This window comes from Balaenoptera musculus, chromosome 7 (assembly GCF_009873245.2).
Source record: "Balaenoptera musculus isolate JJ_BM4_2016_0621 chromosome 7, mBalMus1.pri.v3, whole genome shotgun sequence".
Classification (NCBI taxonomy): Eukaryota; Metazoa; Chordata; class Mammalia; order Artiodactyla; family Balaenopteridae; genus Balaenoptera; species Balaenoptera musculus.
The window spans coordinates 2,158,294-2,171,667 of NC_045791.1; the positions used below are offsets into that span (position 1 = coordinate 2,158,294).

At 38.3% G+C, this 13,374-nt stretch overlaps 1 protein-coding gene across 4 annotated transcripts in view; it reads left to right on the plus strand.

Moving 5' to 3' along the window:
• HERC2 (HECT and RLD domain containing E3 ubiquitin protein ligase 2) overlaps positions 1-13,374 on the plus strand; it is a 219,079-nt gene that overhangs the window by 34,237 nt on the left and 171,468 nt on the right. For all 4 annotated transcript variants that reach the window (XM_036856965.1, XM_036856964.1, XM_036856963.1 and 1 more), the window contains 5 exons: positions 7,984-8,203; positions 10,907-11,007; positions 11,506-11,662; positions 12,109-12,219; positions 12,762-12,933. In XM_036856965.1, the coding sequence (XP_036712860.1) occupies positions 7,984-8,203; positions 10,907-11,007; positions 11,506-11,662; positions 12,109-12,219; positions 12,762-12,933 (761 nt within the window). The remainder of the gene's footprint in view (positions 1-7,983; positions 8,204-10,906; positions 11,008-11,505; positions 11,663-12,108; positions 12,220-12,761; positions 12,934-13,374) is intronic.

Genomic DNA, 13,374 nt, shown 5'->3' on the forward strand with positions numbered 1-13,374 from the left:
TTCCTGTTATACGACATAGTGACTTGGTATTTCTATACATTTCAAAATGATCATCACAATAAGTCTAGTTATGATCTGTTGCCAAAATGTTACCTAATTACTGACTGTTTTCCCCACACTGTACATTTCATACCCATAACTCATTTTTTTTTTTTATTGAAGTATAGTTGATTTACAGTGTTGTGTTAATTTCTGCTGTATGGCAAAGTGATTCAGTTATACATATACATACATTCTTTTAAAAATTCTTTTCCACTATGGTTTATCACAGGATACTGAATATAGTTTCCTGTGCTCTACAGTAGGACTTTGTTGTTTATCCATTCTATATGTAATAGTTTGCATCTGCTAGTCCCAAACTCCCAATCCATCCCTTCCCCGCTCCTCCCCCTTGGCAACCACCAGTCTGTTCTCTATGCCTGTGAGTCTGTTTCTGTTTTGTAGATAGGTTCATTTGTGTCATATTTTAGCCCTGACTCAATTCGTTTGCAACTGGTTGTTTGTACCTCTTAATCTCCCTCACCTCCCACTTTTCTCCCCACTGGCAACTACCTGTTTGTTCTCTGTATCTTTGACTCTGTTTATGTTTAGTTATGTTTATTTATTTGTTTCGCTTTTTAGATTCCATATGTAAGTGAAATCGTACAGTATTTGTCTTTCTCTCTCTGACTTATTTCACTTACCGTAATACCCTCTAGGTCCATCCGTATTGTCGCAAATAGCAAGATTTCATTCCTTTTTATAGTTGAGTAGTATTTTGTGTGTGTGTGTGTGTGTATATATCTGTATCTATATTTATCACATCTTCTTTATCCATTCATTTATTGATGGGCACTTAGGTTGCTTTCATATTTTGCCAATTGTAAATAATGCTGCAATGAACATAGAGGAACTTATATCTTTTCTAATTGGTGTTTTTGTTTTCTTTGTATAAATACCCAGAAGTGGAATTGCTGGATCATATGGTAGTTCTATATTTAATTTTTTGAGACATCTCCATATTTTTGTCCATTGTAGCTGCACCGATTTACATTCCCACAAACAGTGCACAAGGCTTCTCTTTTTCTCCACATCCTTGTCAACACTTGTTATTTGTGCTTTTTTCCCTGCGTTGGCAGGCAGATTCTCAACCACTGCGCCACCAGGGAAGCCCCTATTGCCTTTTTGATAATAGCCATTCTGACAGGTGTGAGGTGGTGTCTATCTCACTGTGGTTTTGATTTGCATTTCCCTGATGATTAGTGATGTTGAGCATCTTTTCATGTGCCTGTTGGCCATTTAAATGTTTTCTTTGGAAAAATATCTGTTCAGATCCTCTGCCCATTTTTTTAATTGGGTTGTTTGTTTTGATGTTGAGTTAAATGAGTTCTTTGTATATTTTGGGTATTAACCCCTTATCAGATATACTGTTTGTAAATGTCTTCTCCTATGCAGGAGGCAGCCTTATCCTCTTGTTGATAGTTTTCTTCACTGTGCAGAAGCTTTTTAGTTTGATGTAGTCCCATTAGTTTACTTTTGCTTTTGTCTGCCTTGCCTGAGGAGACATATCCAGAAAGATATTGCTAGGGCCAATGTCAAAGAGTGTACTGCCTATGTTTTCTTCTAGAAGTTTTATGGTTTCAGGTCTTACTTTTAAGTCTTAAATCCATTTTGAATTTTTTTTGTGCATGGTGTGAGAGAGTAGTCCAGTTTTGCATGTAGTGGTCCAGTTTTCCCAACATCATTTGTTGAAGAGGCTGTCTTTTTTCCGTTGTGTATTTTTACCTCTTTTTAGATTAATTGCCCATATAAGTATGGGTTCATTCTGGGCTTTCTATTCTTTTCCATTGATCTATGTGTCTGTTTCTGTGCCAGTACCATACTGTTTTGATTACTGTAACTTTGTAGTATAGCTTAAAATCAGGGAGCATGATACCTCCAACTTTGTTCTTCTTTCTCAAGAATGTTTTAGCTATTCGGGGTTTTTGTGTTTCCGTACAAATTTTAGAATTGTTTGTTTTAGTTTTGTGAAAAATGCCATTGGGATTTTGATAGGGATTGCACTGAATCTGTAGATGGGTAGTGTGGTCATTTAAGCAATATTAATTCTTTCAGTATACGAGCACAGTATATCTTTCCATCTGTTTGTGTAGTCTTCGATTTCCTTCATGAGTGTCTTACAGTTTTTTGACTATGGTTCTTTTACCTCCTTAGATTTATTCCCGGGTATTTTATTCTTTTTGATGCAATTGTAAATGGGACTGTTTTCTTAATTTCTCATTCTGATAGTTCATTGTTCATGAATAGAGAAATGCAGCAGATTTGTGTTTATTAATTTTGTATCCTAAAACTTTACCAAATTCATTGACAAGTTCTGGTAATTTTTTGGAGTGTCTTTAGGATTTTCCGTGTATGCTGTCATATCACTGCAAACAGTGACAGTTTTACTTATTCTTTTACAGTTTGGATTACTTTTTCTTGTTTGATTGCTGTGGCTAGGACTTCACATACTGTGTTGAAAAAAAAGTTGTGAGAGTAGGCATCCTTGTCTTATTCCTGATCTTAGAGGAAATGTTTTAGCTTTTCACCATTGAGTATGATATTAGCTCTGGGCTTGTCATATATGGCCTTTATTACATTGAGGTATGGTCCCTCTGTACCCACTTTTGTGAGAGTTTTTATGATAAATGGATATTGAATTCTGTCAAATGCTTTTTCTGCATCTATTGAGATGATTACATGATTTTTATCCTTCAGTTTGTTAATGTGGTATAACACATTGATTGATTTGTGGATGTTGAACCATCCTCGTACCTCTGGAATAAATTCCAATTGATCATGATGTATGATCCTTTCAATGTGTTGTTGAATTTGGTTTGCTAATATTTTGTTGAAGGTTTTTTGCATCTGTGAACATCAGGGGAGTTGTCCTATAATTTTCTTGCCTGGTGGTTGTCTGGTTTTGGTATCAGGGTAATGCTGGCCTTGTGAAATGAGTTTGGAAGTATTCCCTCATTTTCTCTTTTTTTTTTTGTAAGAGTTTGAGAAGAATCGGTATTAATCCTTCTTTGAAAGTTTTGCATAATTCACCAGTGAAGCCCTCTGGTCCTGGAGTTTTGTTTGTTGGGAGGTTTTTAATTACTGATTCAGTCTCCTTACAAGTAATTGGTCTGGTCATACTTTCTATTTCTTTATGATTCAGTCTTGGCAGTTTGTATGTTTCTAGGAATTTATTTCTTCTAAGTTGTCTTGTCTTTCTGTGGTACCAGCTGTAACATTTCCTCTTTCGTTTATGATTTTATTTATTTGGGCCCTCTTTATTTCTTGGTGATTCTAGCTAACAGTTTGTTAGTTTTGTTTATCTTTTCAAAAAACAACTGTTGGTTTTATTTATCTTTTCTATTGTCTTTGTAGTCTCTTTCATTTGTTCCCACTCTGACCTTTGTTATTTCCTTCCTTCTAATAACTTTGGGCTTCATTTGTGTTTTTTTATTTTTGTTTATTTGTTTTTTTTGTTTCTTGAGGTGTTTATTTAGGTTATCTGGTTTCTTGTTTATTTGAGATTTTTCTTGTTTTTTTGGGGTAGGCATTTATTGTTCTGAACTTCCCTCTTAGAACTGCTTTTGCTACATCCCGTAAGTTTGGGTATGTTGTATTTCCATTTTCATTTGTCTCAAGGTATTTTTTTTGTTTTTCTTTTGATTTCTTCATTGACCCATTGGTTCAGTACCATGTTATTTAATCTCCACATATTTGTGAATTTTCCAGTTTTCGTCTTGTAATTGATTTCCAGTTTCATAACTTTGTGGTTCGGAAAGATGCTTGATGTGATTTCAGTCTAATTAAGTTTATTGCGGCCTAATATGTGATATTCTGGAGAATGTTTCATGTGCACTTGAGAAGAATGTGTATTCTGTTACTTTTGGATGGAATGTTCTGTATATATCTGTTAAGGTCATCAGGTCTAACATGTCATATGAGGTTGATGCTATTTTAATGATTTTTCTGTCTGGATGATTTATCTGTTGATGTAAGGGGTGTATTAAAGTCCTCTACTATTATTGTATTGCTATCAATTTCTCCCTTTAGGTCTGTTAAGATTTGCATTATATTTAGTTACTCCTATGTTGGGTGTGTAAGTATTTACAAATGTTTCATTCTCTTGTTGGACTCACCCCTTTATCATTATGTAATGCCCTTCTTTGTCTCTTATTACACTTTTGTTTTAAAATCTATTTATCTGATGTAAGTATAGGTACCCCAACTTTCTTTTGGTTTTCATTTGCATGGAATATCTTTTTCCATCCCTTCACTTTCAGTCTGTGTGTTGTGTCCTTATGTCTGCAGTGAGTCTCTTGTAGGCAGTATATAGATGAGTTCTTTTTTTAAAAAAAAAATCCTTTCAGCCACTCTGTCTTTTTATTGGTGAATTTACTCCATTTACATTTGCAGTTATTGATATGTTTGTTTTTATTGCTGTTATGATAATTGTTTTGTTCCTGGCTGTTTTGTAGTTCTTCTCTTCCTTTGGGATTTGATGATTCTCTTTAATGGTATGCCTAAATTCCTTTCTCATTATCTTTTGTGTATCTACTGTAGTGTTTTTTGCTTTGTGGCTACCATGAAGCTTACATATAACAGCTTGTATTTATAACATTCTATTTATAAATAAACATACATTTGAACACATTCTAAGCTTTGCATTTTTATCTTCCTCTCCCATGTTTTATGTATTTGATGTCATAATTTGCAACTTTTTGTCTTATATATCCCTTAATTGTTTGTTATAGTTATTTTTACTTCTTTTGTCATTTAACCTTTACACTCAGTTTCAAAGTTATTATTCCACTACCTTTATTATATATTTACTTTTACCAGTGAGATTTATACTTTCAAATGTTTTCTTGTTACTAATTAGTTCTCTTTCTTTTCAGCTTAAAGAACTCTTTTTATCATTTCTATTAAGGCTAGATTAGTGGTGATGAACTCCTTTAACTTTTGCTTGTCTAGAAAACTCTTTATCTCTCCTTCACTTGCTGCTTGATATGTTTGTTGGGTAAAGAAGTTTTCTTCTTTCAGACTTTGAATATATTATGCCACTCTCTTCTGCCTTGCAAAATTTCTGCTGAAAAATCTACTTACAGTCTTATAGGGGTTCCCTTGCATCTAACGAGTTTTTCTCTTGCTGCTTTTAAGGTTTTCATCTTGTTTTTAACCTTTGACATTTTAATTATGATGTGTTTTGTTGTGGGTGTCTTTAGTTTTCTGTTGTTTGGAACTCTCTGGACTTCCTGGATCTCAATGTCTGTTTCCTTCCCCAGGTTAGGGAATTTTTTACCTATATTACATCAAATAAGTTTTCTGTCCCTTTCTCTGCCTCTTCTCCTTCTGGGACCCTGTGAAGTCTGCTTGATACTGTGTCATATATCCCTTAAACTATTTTCACATTTTTTCATTGTTTTTTCTTTTTGTTGCACTGACTGGGTGAATGAACTACAGTGCCCTGTCTTTGAGTTTACTGAGCTTTTCTGCTGCTTCATGTAATGCGCCATTGAACCCTTCTAGCATGTTTTCGGTTCAGTGCAATTTTATTTTTCCAGTGTATTTTCTCTCCTTATTCGATTGGGAACTTCTGGCTTCTAATTTAGTGACTCATCTTTATTTTTTTCCATTCTCCTGTTGAGCCCTTTCACCAAACTTTATTTTGGTATTAGGTTTTTTGGTTCCAAAATTTCCATTTGGTTCTTTTTTTTCTTTTTAAAATAAATCTCCTTTTTCTTGTCTTAGGTTTTCTATTTTTTCGTATGTTTCAAGTGTGTTTGTTTTTGCTCTTTGAAACATTTTTTTTATTGTGGCTTCTTTAAAATCTTTATGAGAGTATTCTAACGTCTCTGTCATCTTGGTGTTTCCATCTATTGATTGTCTTTTTAAAATTCATTTTGAGATCATCCTGACTCTTGATGTGATGAGTGACTTTCTCTTGAAACGTGGACATCTTCATGTTATGTTCTGAGACTCTGTTTGATTGGGTTTCTGTGACACCGTTCTGGCAGGGCAGGAGTGTGCTATACCTTGTTACTGCCAGGAGCGGATGGGAGTTCTGCTGCCCCTGTCATGATTTGTTCCTGTGTTACTTTATTTACTCACCTACTTGTTTCAAGGTATCCAACAATAAATGACTGATTGACTAGGCATTAGGAGTTGGGCAGGGCAAGCACCATTTGGACATCAGGAAGGAGAGCAGGCAGATGCTCAAGGACATGAAGGCTCTCTTTGAGCTTCACGGTTGTCTCTGGGCTTTGCAGCCATGAAGAAGAGAGACGTATTATTATTTCAAAGTAGAAAACGTAAGTGATTATTCAGGAAGGTAAAGCTTTTCTTAGGCCTGATTTCTGGAAGAAATTCTGCATGAGGGATGTGTAGACAAACTGTCTGTGGCAGGGCTTGTCTCAGTGAGGTCTCCCGTGTGTATGCGGGGCCTCAGGCACCTCTCAGTGCTGGGCCAAAGGTGATTCTGCAAGGATGCCTGTGAAGGGTAGGGATGATACTTCATGTATAAATCTTTCTGCTTCTTCATCTTGAGCCTAGTTTGGAATTTACAGTATTTTTTAAAAACATTTATTTTATTAATGTTTTTCTCATATTTTTCTGTTACATTGCTTTTAGTGTTTCTGAAATCTATATTTAAAAAAAAATTTTGTTTTCCTTTTTTGGCCATGCCACGCAGCGTGTGGGATCTTAGTTCCCAGACCAGGGATCAAACCCTCACGCCTTGCTTTGGAAGCATGGAGTCTTAGTCACTAGACCACCAGGGAAGTCCCAAAAGTATTTTTCAAAAAAAAAAAAAAAAAAATCCCACAAAAAAACACAACACAAAAAAACGTATTTTTTCCATCTAGTTTTCTATAACGATTAGCCATTTTAGCTAGTGGAGCTTTCCAGACTTAGCATCCAACCTCTGGTGTCTGGATGTGCATCTCTGTGCCATAGTTCCTGTGTGTGGAGAGGGAAGCTTTGTCCTGGTGGCCTCCCTAGAGAGTGGTGAGGTGTATCCATCTGATGCCTTCTATGATCTCCTTCTCTCCCATAGGAAAAGCATGTTTAGGTCGTGGGTAGCTGAAAAATAAATGTCTTCCATATAGGGGAAGTCAGTAGGTGTGTGACTTTTGTCTCTTGGGATATGAGGCTACCAGGGCGATGACTGTTTTGGCCTCGTAGATAATAAATATCAGAGATAGAAAAACAAGCACAGGACATCTCCTGCTCTCGTTACCACTGGGTGCTCTATTGGTATAGGGGGTTGGTGGAAGGTAACTTAGTTTACAGTTCAACTTAGGCAGCTTTATGCTTAATTGTAAGACAAGCCTCCTTTTAATTATTTTCATTCACGTAATTTTCTTCTAGGTACCTAAAAAAAAGTCCTTAAGTGTAGGAAATTTCACACATATACAGTAGAGAGAATAGTATAATGAAATACTACTTACCCATAGCACGTTCTGACTAGTTACTTCATGTTTCTCTGAAGTATTCCAGTAAATGTATTACCTCTCATCAGTCATGTATGCTGGGCAATTTATTGAAACAATGTTTTTATTTTGGATTTGGTTTCATAACATGAAAATACTGGATATAGTTTTTTCTCTCTGTCTGGGAAATGTGTTGCTGATAAGGATTGACTTCACAGTTTTGTGTTAAAAACGTTTATACCATGTTTACAGAGGGGCAGTATAGCATGGTGGCTGAGTGGTCTCCCGTGTGCCATACTCCGCGGGGTGACCTTGGGCAAGCACTCTGTGCCTCGGTTTCCTCCTGCATAGAATGCATGCACAGTACTGCCTCTTAACGGCGCCTGTGAGGATTACCTAGTGTGTGTAAAGTGCTTAAAACCGTTTGTGGCACATATTAAGCACTCAGCTATTACCTATTATTGTTACCCATTTTATAACGTTACAACAAACTGTGCCCATGATATTCAGAGGTTGGGTGTTCTATCTTGTTTTCTAGAGGTGAATGAACTGAAGGAGTGTCTTTCTGTGCTGGTTAGAGAGCAACAAGCTCTGGCCACCCAGTCAGCCACCACCACCCTTTCAGCACTGAGGCTCAAGCAGAGACTCGTCGTCTTGGAACGATACTTCATTGCCTTGAATAGAACTGTTTTTCAGGAGAATATCAAAGTTAAGTGGAAAAGCAGCAGCGTTTCTTTGCCTCCTGTGGACAAAAAAAGGTAATAACAAAGAATCCTGATACCAGCTAAATATAAAACTCAGGCTGTTTTGTTTAAGAAAGTTTAATTAAGGCTTTCAATATCGTCTGATTTTGTTTTCTGAAATTTTATTCTTTCTTTCTCTTTTTGTATGTTTCATATAATCTGGAGAATGGCTTTCCCAATTTGCTCATAAAGTAACAGGCTATGCTGTAACCTGTACCATTATTTTAAAGACGCTGTTCTGTCAGTAACTGTAGAAGCCAGTTAAAAGTTTAGATCAGCATGTCTAGATTTGAAAATGGGATCTGAACATTATATTCTTTTTGTTTTGGTACCGGATAGGGAATTATCACATTGCAGTAGTGCTTAACTGGTTTAGATGCTTCATTTTTTTTCTTCTTAATGTGATTTACGTATTCTTTTCTAACAAGAGATGCTTTTATGGATTCACATGCAGTTGTAAGAAATAATGCAGAGAGATTCCTTATACCCTTCAGCCAGTTTCCCTAGTTTTTCACTTGCAAAACTGTTGTACAAAAATCACAATTAGGATATGGACTTTGATACATTGTACCGTCTTACTCAGATTTCCCATTTTACATGCTTTCAATCCTGTGTGTGTGTGTGTTTGCCTGAGATTTTATCACAGGTGTAGATTTCTGTCAGTGCTGCCACAGGGTACAGGACAAGGACCCTTTTTTATAGCTGCAACCATTAACCTGTTCTCCATGTTTGTTATGTAACCTTTTGAGGTTGGCTTTTTCACTCAGCATTATTCCTTTGAGACTCTTCCAAGTAGGTGCATGTGTCGTCATTGTTGAGCAGGAGTCCATGTATGGATGTACCATATTGTGTTTAACCACTCAGCCTTTGAAGGATAGCTCAGTTGTTTATAATTTTTGAGTATTTTGAATAAAGCTGCTGTGAATATTTGTGTACAGGTTTTTGTGTGAACTTAAGTTTCATTTCTCTGGAAAAAATGCCTAGAGTGCAATTGCTGGGTCTTACGTTTAGGTTTGTAAGACATTTTCGTACTATTTCCAGAATAGCTGTACCATTTTACATTCTCATCAGCCATGTAAGAGTGGTTCTGTTTCTCCATATCCTCGTCAGCATTTGGTGGTGTTGTCACTTATTTATTTTAGCCATTCTGTTAGATGTGTAGTGTTATCTCCTAAATTTTAGTAGATTTCTTTCCCTAATTTCTCAACTTATTTGGATAGTAGTGGGTTTTACCTTTTTCGTAGAACTGGCTGTGGGTTGGATAGTTGATTGGCGTAGATGGGGGTGGGTCCAAGCTGTTTCTATTTCTGTTTTCTTAAATAGCTATAAAATGGAGAGCCACTTGTTGAAGATTTAGCAGTTGTTACACGGTACAGATTTAGGGCTGTTGGGCTCTCTCTCCGTGGGTAGGGTCGCGATTGGCCGAGGGGAGCCCCAGCTTCATGCTTCTCCTGGTACAGCTTTCTTAGAGGGCGCCCTGTGCAGAGTGCTTCTCCCACTTCATCTGAATTCACTTTGCATGTGTGTTTCCTGTTTTAAAGACCACGTGTCTTATTATACATCTGTATCTTGTAAAGTTTATAATTCTCATTCAGTATGAATCTCCTTATTCCTGTCTCCCAGGTACCCAGTCCCCTCGTAGGAGGCAGCTCCTAATTACAGTTTCTGTGTTTCCTCATAGAGCTCCCCAAGCACGTATCCTGCACTGTTCAGGATTCATAGACGTGTGCATACCAGCTGCCTCTGTGGGTCCCCATGTTCCTCACTGCTAATTCGACTTGATATTGTATCTTGGGGAGATCATTCTATATTATTGCCCATTTTAAATAACATTTCTCCCTAATTATGAAAGCAAATTAGAGTAAATTTGGAGAATGAAGTATATAGTAGAAATACGTAACAGTATAAAGTTGAAAATAAAATTGCTTGCTACGTATGAGATTGAGTTTATATTGTACACACATTTTTGTATTCTAGTTTTTTTTTTTTTTAAAAACTTTTTTAAAAGTTTTTTAAAACTTTTTTAAAAATCCTTTTTAAAAGGATGATTTTTATGGTTTGTATAACTTCTTAATACGTGCAAAATGAAACCATGTCTTGTTAAATTAACATGTATAAGTAGTAAAAAGCTTAAAAAGACACGTGAGAATGATAAGCACTAAATTCAGGAGGGGTTACCTGCTGAGGTAGGTGGGGGTGTGGGTGAAGGAGAAGAGCAAGAGTACGGGGCCTGCAGACCTAGCAGTCCCAGAGCCCTGAGCAGGGAGAGAGCCAGAGCAGACCCCAGGCCTGGGGCTGAGTCTTAGGCACTTGTTGCCTTGTTCTCTGTGTGCTCCTCACCCCTCACCTGCCTTTTCTTTACTTTGTAAGTTGAATTCCCCTTTTATATTTATCTGTTTATTTTGTTTATCATCTGTCTTCCCCCGACTAATAATATTAGTTCCCTGAGATTATTTCGTGAGTGTTTTTGCAAGTCGTTTAAAATTCTTTTAACTGTCTTTTTTTTTTTCCCTCAAAGAGAAAACTTTTCCTTTACAAAGGACATTTGATAAAAGTCTTTAAAGCGTGAAACTAAAAGTCATTTGTGATCCTGCTATCTAAAGAAACCCATTGATCACATTTTGGAACAAATCCTTTCGTATTACTTATTTTATTTTAGAATTTGCACATACCTCTGACTGACCAATTCCCACACCCCCCCATGTATGTTGTCCGCAGTTCCCGGCCCACAGGCAAAGGGGTGGAAGGCCTTGCGAGAGTTGGATCCCGAGCAGCTCTCTCCTTTGCCTTTGCGTTCTTGCGCAGGGCCTGGCGGTCAGGTACGTGTGCCCCGCGTGTTCTGTTTCCTGCCACATCAGGAGATGTGGGTTCTTTCCTCACTTCTGCCACCACGTGCCCCTGGGTTGATCCCATGTGTTTCTAGGCCTCATTTTCCTTGTTTGTAGAATGAGAGGCTTCATAGTCTGTTTGACTTTGCAGGCCTGTGCTTCTAAAAAAAAAAGGTGCGTATGCACATACATCCCAGGTGAACCACTGCAGTGCCTCCGTACTGATTTATTTTCTAGGAGAACCAGAAATTAGAATTGCTCACATGAGAGTCATAAAATAAAGAATTGACGTTGGAGCAACTGTTCAATGTTAGTCTCTGAGTTCTGGCGGTATCTCGTTGAGAGGAATGTGAGAGATTGAAAACATGCCAGTGGCATCCTCTCACTCTGGGGGTAGGATACCCGCCTGGGAGAGTGGGGAGAGTGGGGAGAGCTCTGTCTGTGTGCTGCCCGGGGACGGGCGGCCTCACCTGCCTTGTGTGTGCCCAGGGGAGGACGCGGACCTCTGCAGCGAGCTGTTGCAGGAATCCCTGGACGCCCTGAGAGCCCTGCCCGAGGCCTCGCTCTTTGATGAGAGCACAGTGTCCTCGGTGTGGCTGGAGGTGGTAGAAAGAGCAACCCGGTTCCTCAGGTCCGTCGTGACCGGGTGAGTTCTTCCTCTCACATTCTACTGTGTGAGCGGTTCCAGCATGCTTTGCAGTCTCGTCTCACCTTCTTCTCTTAGAGCTGAGAAATTTAGTAGGTTGGTTCCTGGAGTGTTTCCAGTGTACCCTCAGGCTCATGATTTGAATAATGATACAAGTAGTTTTATGCTACAGCAACTGGGAATATGTCTTCTAATGTAATCATCGTATAGTATCTGAATTAATACTTTTAATAAAAACTTATCTTTACAAGTTAATTGTATGCTTTAGAATCTCTGATTAAATTTGAGTAAGCAAGTCTCAGAAACTTGATTCTAAATATTAAAAATATATTTCTCCATGGGAAAGGGAAGGTCCTTAATTTAACATTAACAACATGCTTGTTTTAAGTACGCTGTCTTTAAGGTCTGTTGTTACTTTGTCCCTGCATCCTCTGCTGTCATTTCAGGGATGTTCATGGAACGCCTGGTACCAAGGGGCCAGGAAGTATCCCTCTGCAGGACCAGCACCTGGCCCTGGCCATCCTGTTAGAGCTGGCTGTGCAGAGAGGCACGCTGAGGTGAGAGGTGCCATAGGCTGGGAGTGCTGTAGGGAAATGACTCTGTATCTGAGCAGCTGTTGCGTTTCATTGAACTCTTTGTGATTGTAGGAAATGTGTGGTGGTCTGTGATCAAAGAACCATGTCCCAGTACCCCCTGTTTTCAGACCTGGGTACACTTAAGTTTTCTTCATTTCCTTTTTTTGTGTTCAACTTTCTAGTAGTTTAGGAACTGTTCTTTTTTTTCCCTCTGTCTCTTAATTTTCTTTAGTTATTTTTATTCCATTAATTTAAGGTCCTAGAAATTCCCTGTAGAAAGTGCTATTTGAGCTTCTTAACTGGTTTTATGTTTCTCATCCACAGAAGGTGGATGTCTTGTGCTAAAATCTTGGCATTGATTTAGGATTTTACTGCCAAGAATTGTTTTCAGGGCCTTGTTTTAGTTTCCTTTCAAATCTAAAGTATTTCTTCAGTTTTATTTAGCTGTCTGCTTTTATTTTTTACAGACCATGGCAAAAAATGTTAAAGTTTTTACTAGAGAATAAAGATAATTTCTCTTCCAGCCAAATGTTATCTGCTATCCTGTTGCTGCTTCAATTGTGGGACAGTGGGACACAGGAAACTGACAATGAGCGGTCTGCCCAGGGTACCAGCGCCCCCCTTCTTCCTTTGCTGCAAAGGTTCCAGAGCATCATGTGCAGTAAAGATGCCCCCCATACAGAAGGTGACACTCATGTAGGTATCATCACGAGACTTTGCACTTAAGTAGCTCTCTTCATTTCACTCATCCTAAAGGAGTTAGCCTTTTATAAACAAGACCAGAGCACATATCTGTGGTGGTAGTTGCCTCTGGGGGGAGTGTGGTTTTGGCCATTCAAACAGTGAATCAGGGACTTCCCTGGCGGTCCAGTGGTTAAGACTCCGTGCTTCCACTGCAGGGGGCACGGGTTCGATCCCTGGTCGGGGAATTAAGATCCCACAAGCTGCGTGGTATGACCAAAAATAAAGAAAAAAAACGAAGCAAACAGTGAGTCAGGTGTGGGATGGCTATGGCAGGTCATGGGGTGGGTCACAGTTGATACAGCAGAACATCACATGATCACATTCGGATTCTTTGCAGCAACTAAGGAGTGACCAGAGCCAGCTGTGTTTTGTTGACCCTGGGCCCTTTGTGTT